The sequence below is a fragment of the Taudactylus pleione genome, unplaced genomic scaffold, assembly GCF_031769625.1.
Source record: "Taudactylus pleione unplaced genomic scaffold, aTauple2 ptg000214l, whole genome shotgun sequence".
NCBI lineage: Eukaryota > Metazoa > Chordata > Amphibia > Anura > Myobatrachidae > Taudactylus > Taudactylus pleione.
This window is the reverse complement of record NW_028284616.1, coordinates 11453823-11469450: the sequence shown is the minus strand read 5'-3', so window position 1 is coordinate 11469450 and position 15628 is coordinate 11453823. Positions and strand designations below refer to the sequence as shown.

Below are 15628 nucleotides of genomic sequence, written 5' to 3'. Positions count from 1 at the left end.
TTGGTGCCCTGGGCCACAAAGAGCATTGGCGCCCCCCCTATTTTTCAAATAGGGACATAAGACATGCTCTCGAAAAAGGGGTGTGGCCTCATGGGGAAGGGCCATGACAAATCTGATTTGTCCCGTATGATGATGATGATCCCTTTGCATCACTGTTATCCAGATGTCACCGCCAAATACAGTGTGAATCCAATGGATGCAGTGATGATACACAATAATTATGCAGTATAACTCACCAGTTCTAGATTTAGGAGAGTGCTGGTGAAGCTGCACTTGTAGCAGGATTTGTCCATCAGAACAACCATGCACAAGCACACTTCTGTTCCTGTTCATGTACAATATTTAAACGGGCAATGCTTTTACTAGCCTGGTCTTGCTAGTAAAAGCACTGCCCTTTTAAGTATCGGGCATAAACATGAACAAAAGTGTCAGGTTTTACAACCCGACTCTTAGTAAATAAACCCCCAAGAGTGTACTGTGTGTGTCCTCATAATTGCTGTATGCTGAAAGGTCAAAAGTATGGTAAGCCTCGAGTGCATGTTTTGTCATACTACATATCTGCCTCCCCGATACTGTTCACACTCATCATGGGTTCAAACACTTAAGGGCCCATTTATTAATGATCGCATTGCATGGAGATATCAGCACCCATGATTGCATTGCAGAATGTGATTATAGCACCCAAATGCACTAAAGGGCACCCGCAGAGGAAGGGGCTCTGAATGGAGCCCATCCCTGCGATGTGTTGGGAGTGAAGTGACCGCGTCAATGGTCTCTTCACTCCTGTGCATGCATGGTCTACATTCTCATTCCTTGCACATTCAGACATACGGTTGAACACCAGGGAAGCAGTGCACATTTTGCCTCCTCTGCTGGCATTCCCCCCTGTATAGGCTGCATGGCACGTGCTCAGGGCACCCTGCAAGCAAAATGCAGGTGCCTAGGGTAAGAGATGGTGCCGGCTTCAGGGACCTGCACCTTTGGTGACGGCACCGCTCACACCCCCAGTTACGGCCCTGAGCAGTCTTGAAAACTGCTGCCTTCCTGCGATCTCCACTGAGCCAAACTAAGTTGCGGCTTCCCTCATTGCAGCTGACACCAGCAGTCCTTATGTCTGTTAACAACAGGAGCCCTGTGTTAACCACTCACTGTGTGTATCTCTGCAGGAGGCTTGGATTGCCTGGTGTTAAATCACATTGGTACAACCCCATTTGAGATGTGGAATGGAGATGTAAATCACACACGCTGGCTAATGGAGGTTTGTGTTATTGCCTCCTGTCACACTAACTGCAAATCCTTTACCTCTGTACTTTAATCTCATTTGTCTTTTCAATATTTCATGTCCCCATTTTTAGACTCTCCATAAATAATTGGTTCAATGTGCTTCCAGGTAAACTTCCTCAGTTACATTCATCTCGCCACCAAGGCGCTGCCTCACTTGACAGAAGCAAAAGGCTCCATTATTGTGCTATCTTCTCTCACAGGTGATTGTTGGATGATTTTAATATAATCCAAGTTAATATTACTGGCTTTAGTTTTATTGCGTTATAATTATTTGTAACAATTACATATATTTATTTCTAAAGGTCATTTAAATTGTTGTTTGTATTACTTTATTTGTGTTAGTTTTTTTTTATTATTGGATACCAGAGATCCTACCCTATATAAATGAGGATTGTGAATCTGAAAGATTTAAACATTTATGACATATACGGTACAGTATATGTATATGATATACCCTAATTTGGTATGAATCTGAGACCAAGGTAGTAATCAGAGCAGTCCTAGCAGAAAAGAGAACACTGTCCCAAAACAATAAAATGTGCCTTAAAAGTACACATTTAATGTGGCTTCATAACTAATTATATATGCGATAGTTATGCAGTTTGGAAAATAACATTGAGAAAACACTTGTATAGGTAATTCAGAGTAATTTGCCAGATTAGAACTCTGCCCTATTGGATATGGACTGGGGATGGATAAGACATTGTGATGGTGCAAGGAACATTCTTCCAAACATTAGTAGATTCAGAACTGGGATGGGGGAGTGGCAGAAGCACAGCCTCATACCAGTGGGAGTGGCCACATTCCCTGGTGGGCGTGCTTATTAGAGAAGCTCCATTTTTTCGGACAGAGGCAATTCTAAATGAGTAAGGGCTACAGCAGGGGTCAGGGAACTTTTTTACCTTTTACCCCAAAATACAGTTAGATACGCTGACGTTAGCCCCTTAATTTGAAAGGAAGGAAATCATATAGTAGTGCCCAGCTCTGTAGCTAGGGTAGTGTGGCCGGTGCCATCGCACAGGGCACCACAGGTCAGGGGCGCTGTTTGGGCCTGTCAAATATCTGTTTATTATCATTCTTGCTTGTAGCTTCCTCTTGTTTCATCCCCAGCATCTCCTGGCCTCTCCGATCTCTTCCCTGGCCCTTCCCGATCAGGCCATTTCCCTTTTTTGGGTGCATTATGTCCCTTTGAAAAATGAGGGGGCGCAAATGCTCTTTCTGGCACAGGGCACCAAAAAATCTAGTTACGGCTCTGGTAGTGCCCCCATATAATGCCCCTGTAGTAGTGCCCCCATAGTTATGCCCCTGTAGTAGTGCCCCCATATAATGCCCCTGTAGTAGTGCCCCCATATAATGCCCCTGTAGTAGTGCCCCAATATAGTGCCCCTGTAGTAGTGCCCCCATATAATGCCCCTGCAGTAGTGCCCCCATATAATGCTCCTGCAGTAGTGCCCCCATATAGTGCCCCTGTAGTAGTGCCCCCATATAATGCCCCTGTAGTAGTGCCCCCATATAATGCGTCCCTGTAGTAGTGCCCCCATATAGTGCCCCTGTAGTAGTGCCCCCATATAATGCCCCTGTAGTGTCGCTTGTACAAAAAAAAAAAATTACCTTAATTCCCGGTCCTGCATCCGCCGTCGACCTGTCCACCCGGCTGCTCCTCGGAACTATGGGAGAGATGTCATGATGGTGGTCGAAATCCCGGCGCCGGAATCCCGACCTGAGGTGGATGTAGTTAGGGTACTGCCGCACAGGATGCCAGTGGTCGAAATCCCAGCGCCGGAATCCTGACTCGCGGGCAGAACACCGGCACCGGAATACCAACATCAGTTGAGATGCCGACGCCGGAATTCCAACAGCCGGCATCCTGAAAATAAGTATAGCAGGCCAGGTTAGCTTTTAGCTGCAGGGGGGAGGGTTAGGTGTAGGCACCACGGGGGGGTTAGGGTTAGGTTTTGGGAGGAGGAGGATAGGGTTAGACTGCAGAGAGGGGGGGTTAAGTTCAGGCACCACGGGGGGGATTTTAGGGTTAGGCACTAATGGGGGAGGGTTAGATTTAGGCACTAACGGGGAGAGTTAGGGTTAGAGTGCGGGGGAGTCGGTTAGGGTTAGGATGCAGGAAGGGAAGGTTAGGGAGTGAAGGCGGAAGGTTAGAATACTTAATAAGCCCCTCAGTAGTGCACACAGGGGGTTTCTGAGCACCCAGAAACCTCCCCTGACAGACTTGAGAGCAGGCATCATGCTCTTAAGCCTCGCCCCCTCACAGCACAATGCTGCGATTCGCGGGTCAATCGGGAGGAGGCAGAGCCAATATGATGAGATTCCATTAGAATTGCATAATTTGGCTCCGCCCCCTCCCGATTGACCTGGGAATTGCGGTAGTTTCATGCTAGGGGGAAGGGCCTAATGACATGGTGCCAGCCTGCTATGTCTGCAAGGGAAGGGTGTGTGTGTAATTTATATATGTATGTGTGTGTAACATGTGTGACATATGTATGTGTATATATACTGTATGTGTGTGCATGTATGTACACACATACAGTGAGAGGCATTTCTAGAGAGGAGGAGGCCCGTGTGCAGTCTCCGACACGGGCCCCCTTCTCTCCGCCCGGCGGCCGGCAGCGCACTGAGCAGTGCGCAGCCAGCGCCAGAGTTATAGACTCTGGGCACTAGAGTGTGCCCAGAGTTTGTAGTGTCTGCACAGGTCACCCGGAAGATGGCCACGGCGGCCGTTTCCCTGTACTGCGCATGCGCAAACGACGGGAAAATGGCTGCCGCAGCCATTTTCCAGTCGTTTTACAGCGCCAGACACCTGCGCCGAAGTGGGACTCCGGAGAGGTAAGTAATATTATGGGTGCAGGGTGTGCAGTGCAGGGCCCCCCTGCACCCATTATAGATATGCCCCTGCATAGAGTATATTTACTGTACACACATACTTTGTATATGTGTATGTATATGTATATATATATATATATATGTGTGTGTGTATGTATATATATATATATATATATATATTATATATATATATATATATATATATATATATTAGGGGTGTGCACTGGCCACTTTTCGTGTTTTGTGTTTTGGTTTTGGATCTGGATCTTTCTTCGTGTTTTGGATCTGGATTGGTTTTGCCAAAACCACCCTTCCGTGTTTTGGGTTCTGGGTTTTGTGTTTTGGATCTGTATTTTTTTTTTAAAAAGCATAAAAACAGCTAAAATCACAGAATTTGTTGGTTTCTCTGCTCCTATGCTATTATTAACCTCAATAACCTTAATTTCCACTCATTTCCAGTCTATTCTGAACACCTCACACCTCACAATAGTGTTTTCATGTCCAAAAGGTTGCACCGAGGTAGCTGGATGACTATGCTAAGCGACACGAGTGGGCGGCACAAACACGTGACCCATCTAGGAGTGACACTGCAGTGGCAGACAGGATGGCAGTTAGAAAAACTAGGCCCCAAACTGTACATAATGCAAAGAAAAAAAAGAAGTGCAAGATGGAATTGTCCTTGGGCCCTCCCACCCACCCTTATGTTGTATAAACAGGACATGCACACTTTAACAAATCAATCATTTCAGCGCCAGGGTCTGCCACACAACTGTGGCTGAAATGATTGGTTCGTTTGGGCCCCCACAAAACAAGCTGGCAATTAATGTGTCCCTGCACAAACTGGCTCTACGGAGGCAAGATGTCATCCTCATCCTCCTCATCCACCGATTCCTCACCCTCTTCAGTGTGTACATCCTCATCCTCACAAAGTATTAACTCGTCCCCACTTGAATCCACCACCACAGGTCCCTCTGTACCTTCTGGAGGCTGGTCTCCCTGGAAGAGCTGATAATTCATTTTGATGAACATCATCTTCTCCACATTCTGTGGAAGCAACCTCCTACGCCTTTCGCTGACAAGGTTCCCGGCTGCACTAAACACTCTTTCGGAGTACACACTGGAGGGGGGGCAACTCAGGTAAAATAGAGCCAGCTTGTACAGGGGCCTCCAAATTGCCTCTTTTTCCTGCCAGTACAGGTATGGACTGTCTGACATGCCTACTTGGATGCTGTCACCGATGTAATCCTCCACCATTCTGTCAATGGTGACAGTATCATATGCAGTGACAGTAGACATGTCAGAAATTGTTGCCAGGTCCTTCAGTCCGGACCAGATGTCCAAACTTGGTCCTGCCTGCCCTGCATCACCGCCAGCGGGTTGCTTAGGATACCTAAGTTTTTTCCTGGCAGCCCCAGTTGCGGGAGAAAATGAAGAAGGAGCTGTTGACGTGTCACGTTCCGCTTCAGCTGACAGTGTGTTCACCAGCAGGTCTTTGCACCTCTGCAGGCTTGTGTCGGCCGGAAAGAGAGACACCACATAGGCTTTAAACCTAGGATCAAGCACGGTGGCCAAAATGTAGTGGTCTGATTTCAACAGATTGACCACCCTGGAATCCTGGCAAAGCGAATGAAGGGCTTCATCCACAAGTCCCACATGCCGAGCGGAATCGCTCCGTCTTAGCTCCTCCTTCACTTTCTCCAGCTGCTTCTGCAAAAGCCTGATGAGGGGAATGACCTGACTCAAGCTGGCTGTGTCTGAACTGACTTCACGTGTGGCAAGTTCGAAGGGCTGGAGAACCTTGCACAACACGGAAATCATTCTCCACTGCGCTTGAGTCAGGTGCATACCCCCTCCTTTGCCTATGTCATAGGTGGATGTATAGGCTTGTATGGCCTTTTGCTGCTCCTCCATCCTCTGAAGCATATAGAGGGTTGAGTTCCACCGCGTCACAACCTCTTGCTTCAGGTGATGGCGGGGCAGGTTCAAGAGTGTTTGCTGGCGCTCCAGTCTTCGGCACGCAGTCGCTGAATGGCGAAAGTGGCCAGAAATTTTTCGGGCCACCCAAAGCGTCTCCTGCACGCCCCTGTCGCTTTTCAGAAAATTCTGCACCACCAAGTTTATTGTGTGAGCAAAACATGGGACGTGCTGGAATTTGCCCAGATGTAATGCCCGCACAATATTGGTGGCGTTGTCAGATATCACAAATCCCCAGGAGAGTCTAAGTGGGGTAAGCCACTGGGCGATGATTTCCCTCAGTTTCTCTAAGAGGTTGTCGGCGGTGTGCCTCTTACTGAAACCAGTGATACACAGCGTAGCCTGCCTTGTAACGAGCTGGCGTTTCTGAGATGCTGCTACTGGTGACGCTGCTGCTGTTGCTGCGTAAGGTGATACATCTACCCAGTGGGCTGTCACAGTCATATAGTCCTTAGTCTGCCCTGTTCCACTTGTCCACATGTCCGTGGTTAAGTGGACATTGTGTACAACGGCATTTTTCAGGACACTGAGGACACTTTTTCTGACGTTTCTGTACAGTCTCGGTATCGCCTGCCTAGTGAAGTCGAATCTAGACGGGATTTGGAACCGGGGACACACTACCTCCATCAATTGTCTAAATCCCACTGCACTAATGGCGGATACCGGACGCACGTCTAACACCAACATAGCAGTCAAGGCCTCAGTTATACGTTTTGCTTCAGGATGACTGCTGTCGTACTTCATCCTCCTCGCTAAGGACTGTTGGAGGGTCAATTGTTTAGTAAAAGTAGTGGTGTTCCTACTTCCTCTCTGGGATGATGAACGACTCCCAGCAGCAGCAACAGCAGCAGCGGCAGCAGTAGGCGTAGCAATGCAGGATCCTCCAGAGGAATCCCGGATAGGAGAGTCAGTCATGCCAGTGACATGGCCTGCAGGACTACTTCCGATCCTGACTAAGGAGGAAATTGACGAGGAGGGAGTTGACGGTGTGGTTTGCAGGCGCTTGGATACAACAGGACAACGGGATTTAGGTGTCCCTGGACTGCTTACGGTCTTAGCCAAAGTTTCTGAACTTGACAGTAACTTTTTATGAACGCGCTGCAGGTGCCGTATAAGGGAGGATGTTCCTAGGTGGTTGACGTCCCTACCCCTACTTATTTCACCTTTACATATGGTACATATGGCAAGACAGTTGTTGTCCGGATTTGGATAGAAATAATGCCAGACCAAAGAGGTGGAATGTTTGGTCTTCTGCCCAGGCATGACCGTGATGGGCTTTTTCATCCCACGGACAACAACTGTCTCCCCCGGAGCCTGATTTAAACAAACCACATCACCATCAGAATCCTCCTCGCCAACTTCCTCCTCAGCGCCAGCTACACCAGTATCCTCATCCTGTTGTACTTCAACAGTGACATCTTCAATTTGCATATCAGCAAGTGGACTGTGGGTGCTCCTTTCAGCACTTGCAGGGGGCGTGCAAATGGTGGAAAGAGCCACCTCTTCCCGTCCAGTGCTGGGAAGGTCAGGCATCGCAACCACCACCACACTTGGACTCTCCTTGGGGATTTGTGATATCTTCTTAGAAAGCACAGTTCTTCGCTGTGCTTTTGCCAGCTTAACTCTTTTGATTTTTTTAGTGGGAGGAGGGCTTCCATCGTCATGTGAAGCTGAACCACTAGTCATGAACATACTAGGGATCGACCTTAGCCGTTCCTTGCCACTCCGTGTCGTAAATGGCATATTGGCAAGTTTACGTTTCTCTTCAGCTGATTTAAATGTCTTTTTCAAGGTCATTTTCCTGAACTTTGCCATTTGGGATTGTATGTGCCCTCTACTATGACATTGGGCATCGGCCTTGGCAGACGACGTTGATGGCATGTTATCGTCTATGTCATGACTAGTGGCAGCAGCTTCAGCACTAGGAGGAAGTGGTTCTTGATCTTTCTCTATTTTATTTTTATCGGAGAAAGTTTGGTCCTCCATTTATGTTATATCGATTTGATATATACGTGCGGCTAAACACAGAAAATATTTTTTTTTTTGGTTTGGACTGGAGTGTACTTTGGGGGTTACAGCACCCTTTAACGGTCAAGCCAGCCGGCCCTTATGACACAGGCGCACTCTTGGCACTACTTTGTTGATGCACGTGCGGCTACTGCGCACACAATTCACAAACACAGAAAATAATTTTTTTTTTGGTTTGGACTGGAGTGTACTTTGGGGGTTACAGCACCCTTTAATTGTCAAGCCAGCCGGCCCTTTACTTATGACACAGGCGCACGCTTGGCACTACTTTGTTGATGCACGTGCGGCTACTGCGCACACAATTCACAAACACAGAAAATAATTTTTTTTTTGGTTTGGACTGGAGTGTACTTTCGGGGGTTACAGCACCCTTAACGGTCAAGCCAGCCGGCCCTTTACTTATGACACAGGCACAAGCTTGGCACTACTTTGTTGATGCACGTGCGGCTACTGCGCACACAATTCACAAACACAGAAAATAATTTTTTTTTTGGTTTGGACTGGAGTGTACTCTCGGGGGTTACAGCACCCTTAACGGTCAAGCCAGCCGGCCCTTTACTTATGACACAGGCGCACGCTTGGCACTACTTTGTTGATGCACGTGCGGCTACTGCGCACACAATTCACAAACACAGAAAATAATTTTTTTTTGGTTTGGACTGGAGTGTACTTTCGGGGGTTACAGCACCCTTTAACGGTCAAGCCAGCCGGCCCTTTACTTATGACACAGGCGCACGCTTGGCACTACTTTGTTGATGCACGTGCGGCTACTGCGCACACAATTCACAAACACAGAAAATAATTTTTTTTTTGGTTTGGACTGGAGTGTACTTTGGGGGTTACAGCACCCTTTAACGGTCAAGCCAGCCGGCCCTTTACTTATGACACAGGCGCACGCTTGGCACTACTTTGTTGATGCACGTGCGGCTACTGCGCACACAATTCACAAACACAGAAAATAATTTTTTTTTTGGTTTGGACTGGAGTGTACTTTCGGGGGTTACAGCACCCTTAACGGTCAAGCCAGCCGGCCCTTTACTTATGACACAGGCGCACGCTTGGCACTACTTTGTTGATGCACGTGCGGCTACTGCGCACACAATTCACAAACACAGAAAATAATTTTTTTTTGGGTTTGGACTGGAGTGTACTCTCGGGGGTTACAGCACCCTTAACGGTCAAGCCAGCCGGCCCTTTACTTATGACACAGGCGCACGCTTGGCACTACTTTGTTGATGCACGTGCGGCTACTGCGCACACAATTCACAAACACAGAAAATAATTTTTTTTTGGTTTGGACTGGAGTGTACTTTCAGGGGTTACAGCACCCTTTAACGGTCAAGCCAGCCGGCCCTTTACTTATGACACAGGCGCATGCTTGGCACTACTTTGTTGATGCACGTGCGGCTACTGCGCACACAATTCACAAACAGAAAATAATTTTTTTTTTGGTTTGGACTGGAGTGTACTTTGGGGGTTACAGCACCCTTTAACGGTCAAGCCAGCCGGCCCTTTACTTATGACACAGGCGCACGCTTGCCACTACTTTGTTGATGCACGTGCGGCTACGGCGCACACAATTCACAAACACAGAAAATAATTTTTTTTTTGGTTTGGACTGGAGTGTACTTTCGGGGGTTACAGCACCCTTAACGGTCAAGCCAGCCGGCCCTTTACTTATGACACAGGTGCACGCTTGGCACTACTTTGTTGATGCACGTGCGGCTACTGCGCACACAATTCACAAACACAGAAAATAATATTTTTTTTGGTTTGGACTGGAGTGTACTTTCGGGGGTTACAGCACCCTTAACGGTCAAGCCAGCCGGCCCTTTACTTATGACACAGGCGCACGCTTGGCACTACTTTGTTGATGCACGTGCGGCTACTGCGCACACAATTCACAAACACAGAAAATAATTTTTTTTTGGTTTGGACTGGAGTGTACTTTCGGGGGTTACAGCACCCTTTAACGGTCAAGCCAGCCGGCCCTTTACTTATGACACAGGCGCACGCTTGGCACTACTTTGTTGATGCACGTGAGGCTACTGCGCACACAATTCACAAACACAGAAAATATATTATTTTTTTAGCACTTGGGGGGAGCACCCCTGATGGACAGAGCACCCCCTGGACAACACTACAGCACTCCTTTAGGACTGGGACACTGCACAGGACTTTGGAGTGGACACAGCCCCTATGGAGAACTGACTGCACAACACAGTCCAGCCAGCCCCTATGGACTTTGAAGTAGTGGACACAGCCCCTATTAACAACAGCAGCACAGCACAACACAGCCAGCCCCTATGGACTTTGAAGTAGTGGACAACAGCAGCACTACACTACACTACACTACACTACACAGCCCTAACTCCCACCCTCCCTCTTCACTGTCCACAGCCGAGTGAGAAAATGGCGCCGACGCGGGTACCTTATATAGGATCCAAAACCCGCGAGACTCGGAAGGCGGGATGATGACGTTTTGCCTCGATTTCAGATCCGAGTCAGGCGGGAAAAGTCGAGCCTGACTCGGATCGGACTCGGATCAGGGGGGCTCGGGGGGGTTCGGATTTCAGAAATCCGAACCCGCTCACCCCTAATATATATACACACACACAGTATGTGTGTGTGTAAACCCCTCTATAAAAATCCTGCGTTTGCCCCTGAAGCCCCTGTCGGGATTCTGAGCATCGGGATGCCGGTGTCAGTATATTGACAGCCGACATCCCGACTGCCGGTCTCCCATGCCCAACCCGACTCACACATGTGCACAACTAAAGAGACTGGCTCAGTGAGTGCTAAATTAAATCTTATAGCTTCAGTTGTTACTGGAGCAGCTGAGTACAGTATGGTTCAGCTGCCCCAACAATATTGTTTTGATAAACATATGATACTTATGATATCTTACTTATTGCTGCAAAGGGGCTCTTACTAATATATAGCCCCTTCTATCCCTGATTACAATGTAAATTAACACAGGTTTTGGGCATCTTTAAATGAACAATTGGTATTTTGCCCTCCCTGACCAATAATCTGAAAAAACAAAACAAAAAAAACTTACCTACCATGCTATGGGAATCGTCATAGACTCATGAGAAATATCAGGCTCTGGTACAAGAGGACTTTCTGGCCACCAAAGGGGATATAAAACCACCATTTTAAGTTTGTGGCTGTGGGCATCAGCACTAACCACCAGGTTCCCTCCTCAGTACCCATAGCAAACATATCTGTTGAAGGATAATTTATCATTATTTTCATTACTTATATTTCAAGCACAGAACAATTAATTACTTTTTGTAATCTGTCCCTCCAGGTAAAATTGCCACACCATACACATCATCATATGGTGCTACAAAATTTGCTCTGGATGGTTTCTTTGGGTCTCTGCGACATGAATTAGCCATGAAAAAAATCCCTGTCTCCATCACAATGTGTATACTTGGGCTAATCGATACTCAATCAGCCATGGAGAAGATAAAGTGAGTATGGATTTTAAACACTATTATTTATATGCCATTGTGAAGTGTTGGGCAGAGTGAGGGTTCTCCTTGCACAGTGGAGAGTAGGCACATCACTGTGCCTTATTTTGAGGAGCACTGCAAAATAAGATTTAATTTTATGGAGCAAGATTATTGAAGTTATATAAATATGTGGAGTGGGTAAGGGTATTCCCTGTGAGTGGGAGGGTAGCACAGCCATTTCCACTAGGCAAAAGGTCTTGATATTTGCACCAGCTCTAAGTTGGCGTAGATTGGGGCTCATCCTATTCTTTAGCAGAGAAGCACATTTGCAGGCAACCTTTTCTTAATGTACAACAAAGCTTGAAACACATATTTGTTAGGGATGTATAGGTTTGGATTAGATTGGATTTTCCCACCAAATTTGGATTTTTTTTTTCCCGCCAAAAATCTGGTCTCAGAAAGAGGCAAAACGTCATCTTTCATGGACAAACATTATCATTCATGGACTTTTGTCAAGGAATTATGATGTTTGTCCATGAAAAATGACGTTTTGCCTCTTTCTGAGACCTGATTTTTGGCGTGAAAAATCAGAATTTGGCGGGAAAATCCGAACTAATCCGAGCCTGCACATCCCTAATATTAGTACCATATGTAATAAAGACTGTCCCAATATCACCTCTCAAGATTAATTTAAGCATTTTAAAGAAAAATGGAAAAGTTAAATTTAATGATAGTATATTATAAAGGTCTAGAAAATTGGACTTTTAAGTATCACGTTTGCACAGTGGGCCTCTTCAGATACTTCTGCCTCTCGCACACCTAGGTGAACTTCTAGCTGTCAGAAGCATATCCTAAAAGCAGAGAGTAGGTGTGCGCCTTGATGTGCGGACCATCTAAGTGCGCGGCGCCAAACTGAAATATCCTGACCGCTTTCTTCGTTTTGTTTTATTATTTTTCTACTGTAGATACACTTCACCTCTTAAAAGCTGAAACTCATACAAGAAAATATCTTTTAAGTTCGTTATCCCTTTATCTACCCTGCTGAGCTTCAGAACTAAAATTTCTGAACACAAATGTGTAATCCTGCAGTCCCTTTATTATAGAATCTTCCAGTTCTCTAATTATCATCCCTTACAAATAGATAAGAGAAAGCAGCAAATCTAGTATGCATTAAAATACACTAAATTCTCTATTGCAGTTCTTCCAATAAATTATTTTAGGAGACAGCAGCAGTTATTTCAATATATAACATGGTCAGGGAAAAAAGTTTTTTTTTTTTTTTTTTTAAACCAAGGTTTTTTGGCATTCATATTTTAATGAAAAAAAAAAATCCTGCTTATTATATTAATACTGTGAAACATTGCTATGTATTAGAAACCTTGATCAACCATGTTTTAATGTTTTCCAACATTAACAATCCAAAATTATTAAGATTTTTTATCACATCAAAAAGAGAGCCAAACTATGTATTTCTTCCTTCCACTCATCTCAGCAGGACTGAAGGTTTTGAATTTAAATAAATATGGAGGAATTTAAACTATGAGGTGTTTCTCTGTGTATTGTCTCTTTAATGTGTTGAAGTTGTTTACCCTTTAAGATTGAGAATGTTTTGTTGTGGTTCTCTCCTGTCCTTGGATAATTAGGGGAGGAATTTGTGGAGTCAACAGATGCTAGGCAGATTTAGTACCTCTCTGGTTCACCCTCCCACTCTCCCTATTTCTGTGTTGTGTGTGAATTTATGTATTGGTTCAGCTTACCCAAGACCACAGGCAACAAGAATGTGGAATAAAACCAGTGCAATTGCCTTATAATAGGCTTTTTTTAAGAAATCACGACGCCGTGCCTGTAGTCACAGCATAATAAAAAAAAAACAACAACATGGTTAAATTATTTTGCAATGGATTGTCACAAACTTTTTTGATGCCTTAAACTTAAAAAATATGTTACTGTCACGTCTGAGACTGGAGGAGAGGACGTGGTGGGCCTAAGTTGGGGAAGGAAGCGGAGACGAGGGGCCTGGATATAAGTTCTCCTCATCCACAGGTCTTGAGTGTTGGCGAGACCTGGGCAAAGGTGCGGAGTCTAACCCACAGGATGGTGTTCGCCAGTGACCTCCCCAATTGGGATTTGGGCTTAGCTGCACCCTGTGAGCAGGTCGCGGTCCTTTGACCAGGTACCCAAGCCCTGCAGGGATAGAGACACTACACCCGTGGCCCAGAGAGGTTATGCCTGCTTAGGCACAAAGCAATTCCTTAAAACACTGTACAGTAATACACCTTGACACGAGGATCAATAATAGGATTACAAGTGGGGAGCGACTCACGGTTACTTGAGAATTCACCAGAGATAGAAGGCACACAGGTAGAGGTGGTATACGCTGTAGCACAGATGTTCACTGGAGACGTAAAGGCACACAGGTGGAGATGATAACGCTGCTGCACGGGTATTTACCAGAGACGTTTACGGCACACAGGTAAAGGTGGTAACGCTGCTGCACGGGTATTCACCAGAGACGTTAAAGGCACACAGGTAAAGGTGGTAACGCTGCTGCACGGGTATTCACCAGAGACGTTTAAGGCACACAGGTAAAGATGGTAACACTGCTGCTGTAAGGAAAATAGGAACCTGGACCGGGAACTCACTAAAGCACGCTAGGAGACAACCGTTGTTCAGGCAATTTCCTGGAACCTGTGGAACAGTTTTATACCCAGGGGAACCCTTAGACAGGTGCACAGCATCAGCTGATCACGGACCTATCAGGAAGAAGGATACAGTCACATGGACCGACTGTCATGGCGGCGCCCATGTCCGGACTTGCGATGCCGGATGACAGGGGAAGCCGGCGGCGCGGTAAGCGGGAGCCGATCCCCGGCTGAGCCCTGACAGTTGTACTAGTTTCCAAGCTATCAACTTGTCACCAGCTGGACATTACAGATGATGCGTATCAAATGTGTTTGAAGAGATGTACTCTCACTTCCCCTTCCATCCTTTTTCATTACAATAGAATGCTCTTTTACTTTATGATAGTTATTATTCTACTCTTATTTGCTTTGAGGTAATAATGTTACAAATCTCTATAAAACAATTACATTTAGCGCTACAGAGAATCTAATATATGGCAATGTAAACAGAACAATGAATTCAGGAGTGATCTTATCATTAATTGGGGAACATTATCTGACAAATGTACTGTTTACTACAATTCTTGCGTGTATTGGGCGTTCCTGGGCACTTGCTGTTTTGTCATGTAACATAACCACTACAGTCAGTATAGCCACAAGTTTGGTAACTTGGCAATCAAGCAAATGTAGTACGTGTCATCATCGTTATTATAACGAATATACGTGGAGAACTCGATTATGAGACTTCACAGCAGGTAGTAGAAGAATATACCATTTTTATCTGCATACATCAATCATGATCCTTTGTTTTCATCACCTCTTACAGAGATAAGATCGCCATGACTGCTCACCCTGCCCAAGATGCTGCCTTAGCAGTGGTGTCAGCTGGAACAATTCGCCTACAGGAGATGTTCTATCCCTGGTATGTCAGACCTGCATGCTTCTTTAGGGACTGGTTTCCACAAAGCAGAGACTGGGTTATGCTTATGACATACCAATACAAACCAGAAGAGATAACAGTATCATCCTGAGACTGCCAAACATTAATGAACTGTACATATCTCTTTTTGTTACTAAGCAAAGTCATGCTCTGCTAAACATGTCCTTGTTTCCATCTACTGTAGTTCAACACAAATAAAAAAATACTTTTGAATAATGTGTCCTATTTTCATACAAATACCATGTTGTATGTCTATAATATATTTATATATTACATATGTAGTATATGTGTATACATATATATATATATATATATATATATATATATATCTACAGTAAAGCCACACTCACATCTTCATTAAATTGTCAGGGGTGTCTTCCCAAATCCATTCAAGTAGATACCACATAAGGAAAAGTTCAAAGAATGGGCACTCACCAGGCTCTTCTTGCATGTAAAAAAAGCTGCTATTTATTTCTTACAGTCTG

At 45.5% G+C, this 15628-nt stretch overlaps 1 protein-coding gene across 2 annotated transcripts in view; it reads left to right on the top strand.

Annotated features, from left to right (window-relative positions):
* HSD11B1L (hydroxysteroid 11-beta dehydrogenase 1 like) overlaps positions 1 to 15359 on the top strand; it is a 36263-nt gene extending 20904 nt beyond the window's left edge. For both annotated transcript variants that reach the window (XM_088478535.1, XM_088478534.1), the window contains 4 exons: positions 1167 to 1258; positions 1391 to 1484; positions 11435 to 11600; positions 15030 to 15359. In XM_088478535.1, coding sequence (XP_088334661.1) covers positions 1167 to 1258; positions 1391 to 1484; positions 11435 to 11600; positions 15030 to 15234 — 557 coding nt within the window. In that variant the 3' untranslated portion in view covers positions 15235 to 15359. The remainder of the gene's footprint in view (positions 1 to 1166; positions 1259 to 1390; positions 1485 to 11434; positions 11601 to 15029) is intronic.
* The last annotated feature ends 269 nt before the right edge of the window (positions 15360 to 15628 follow it).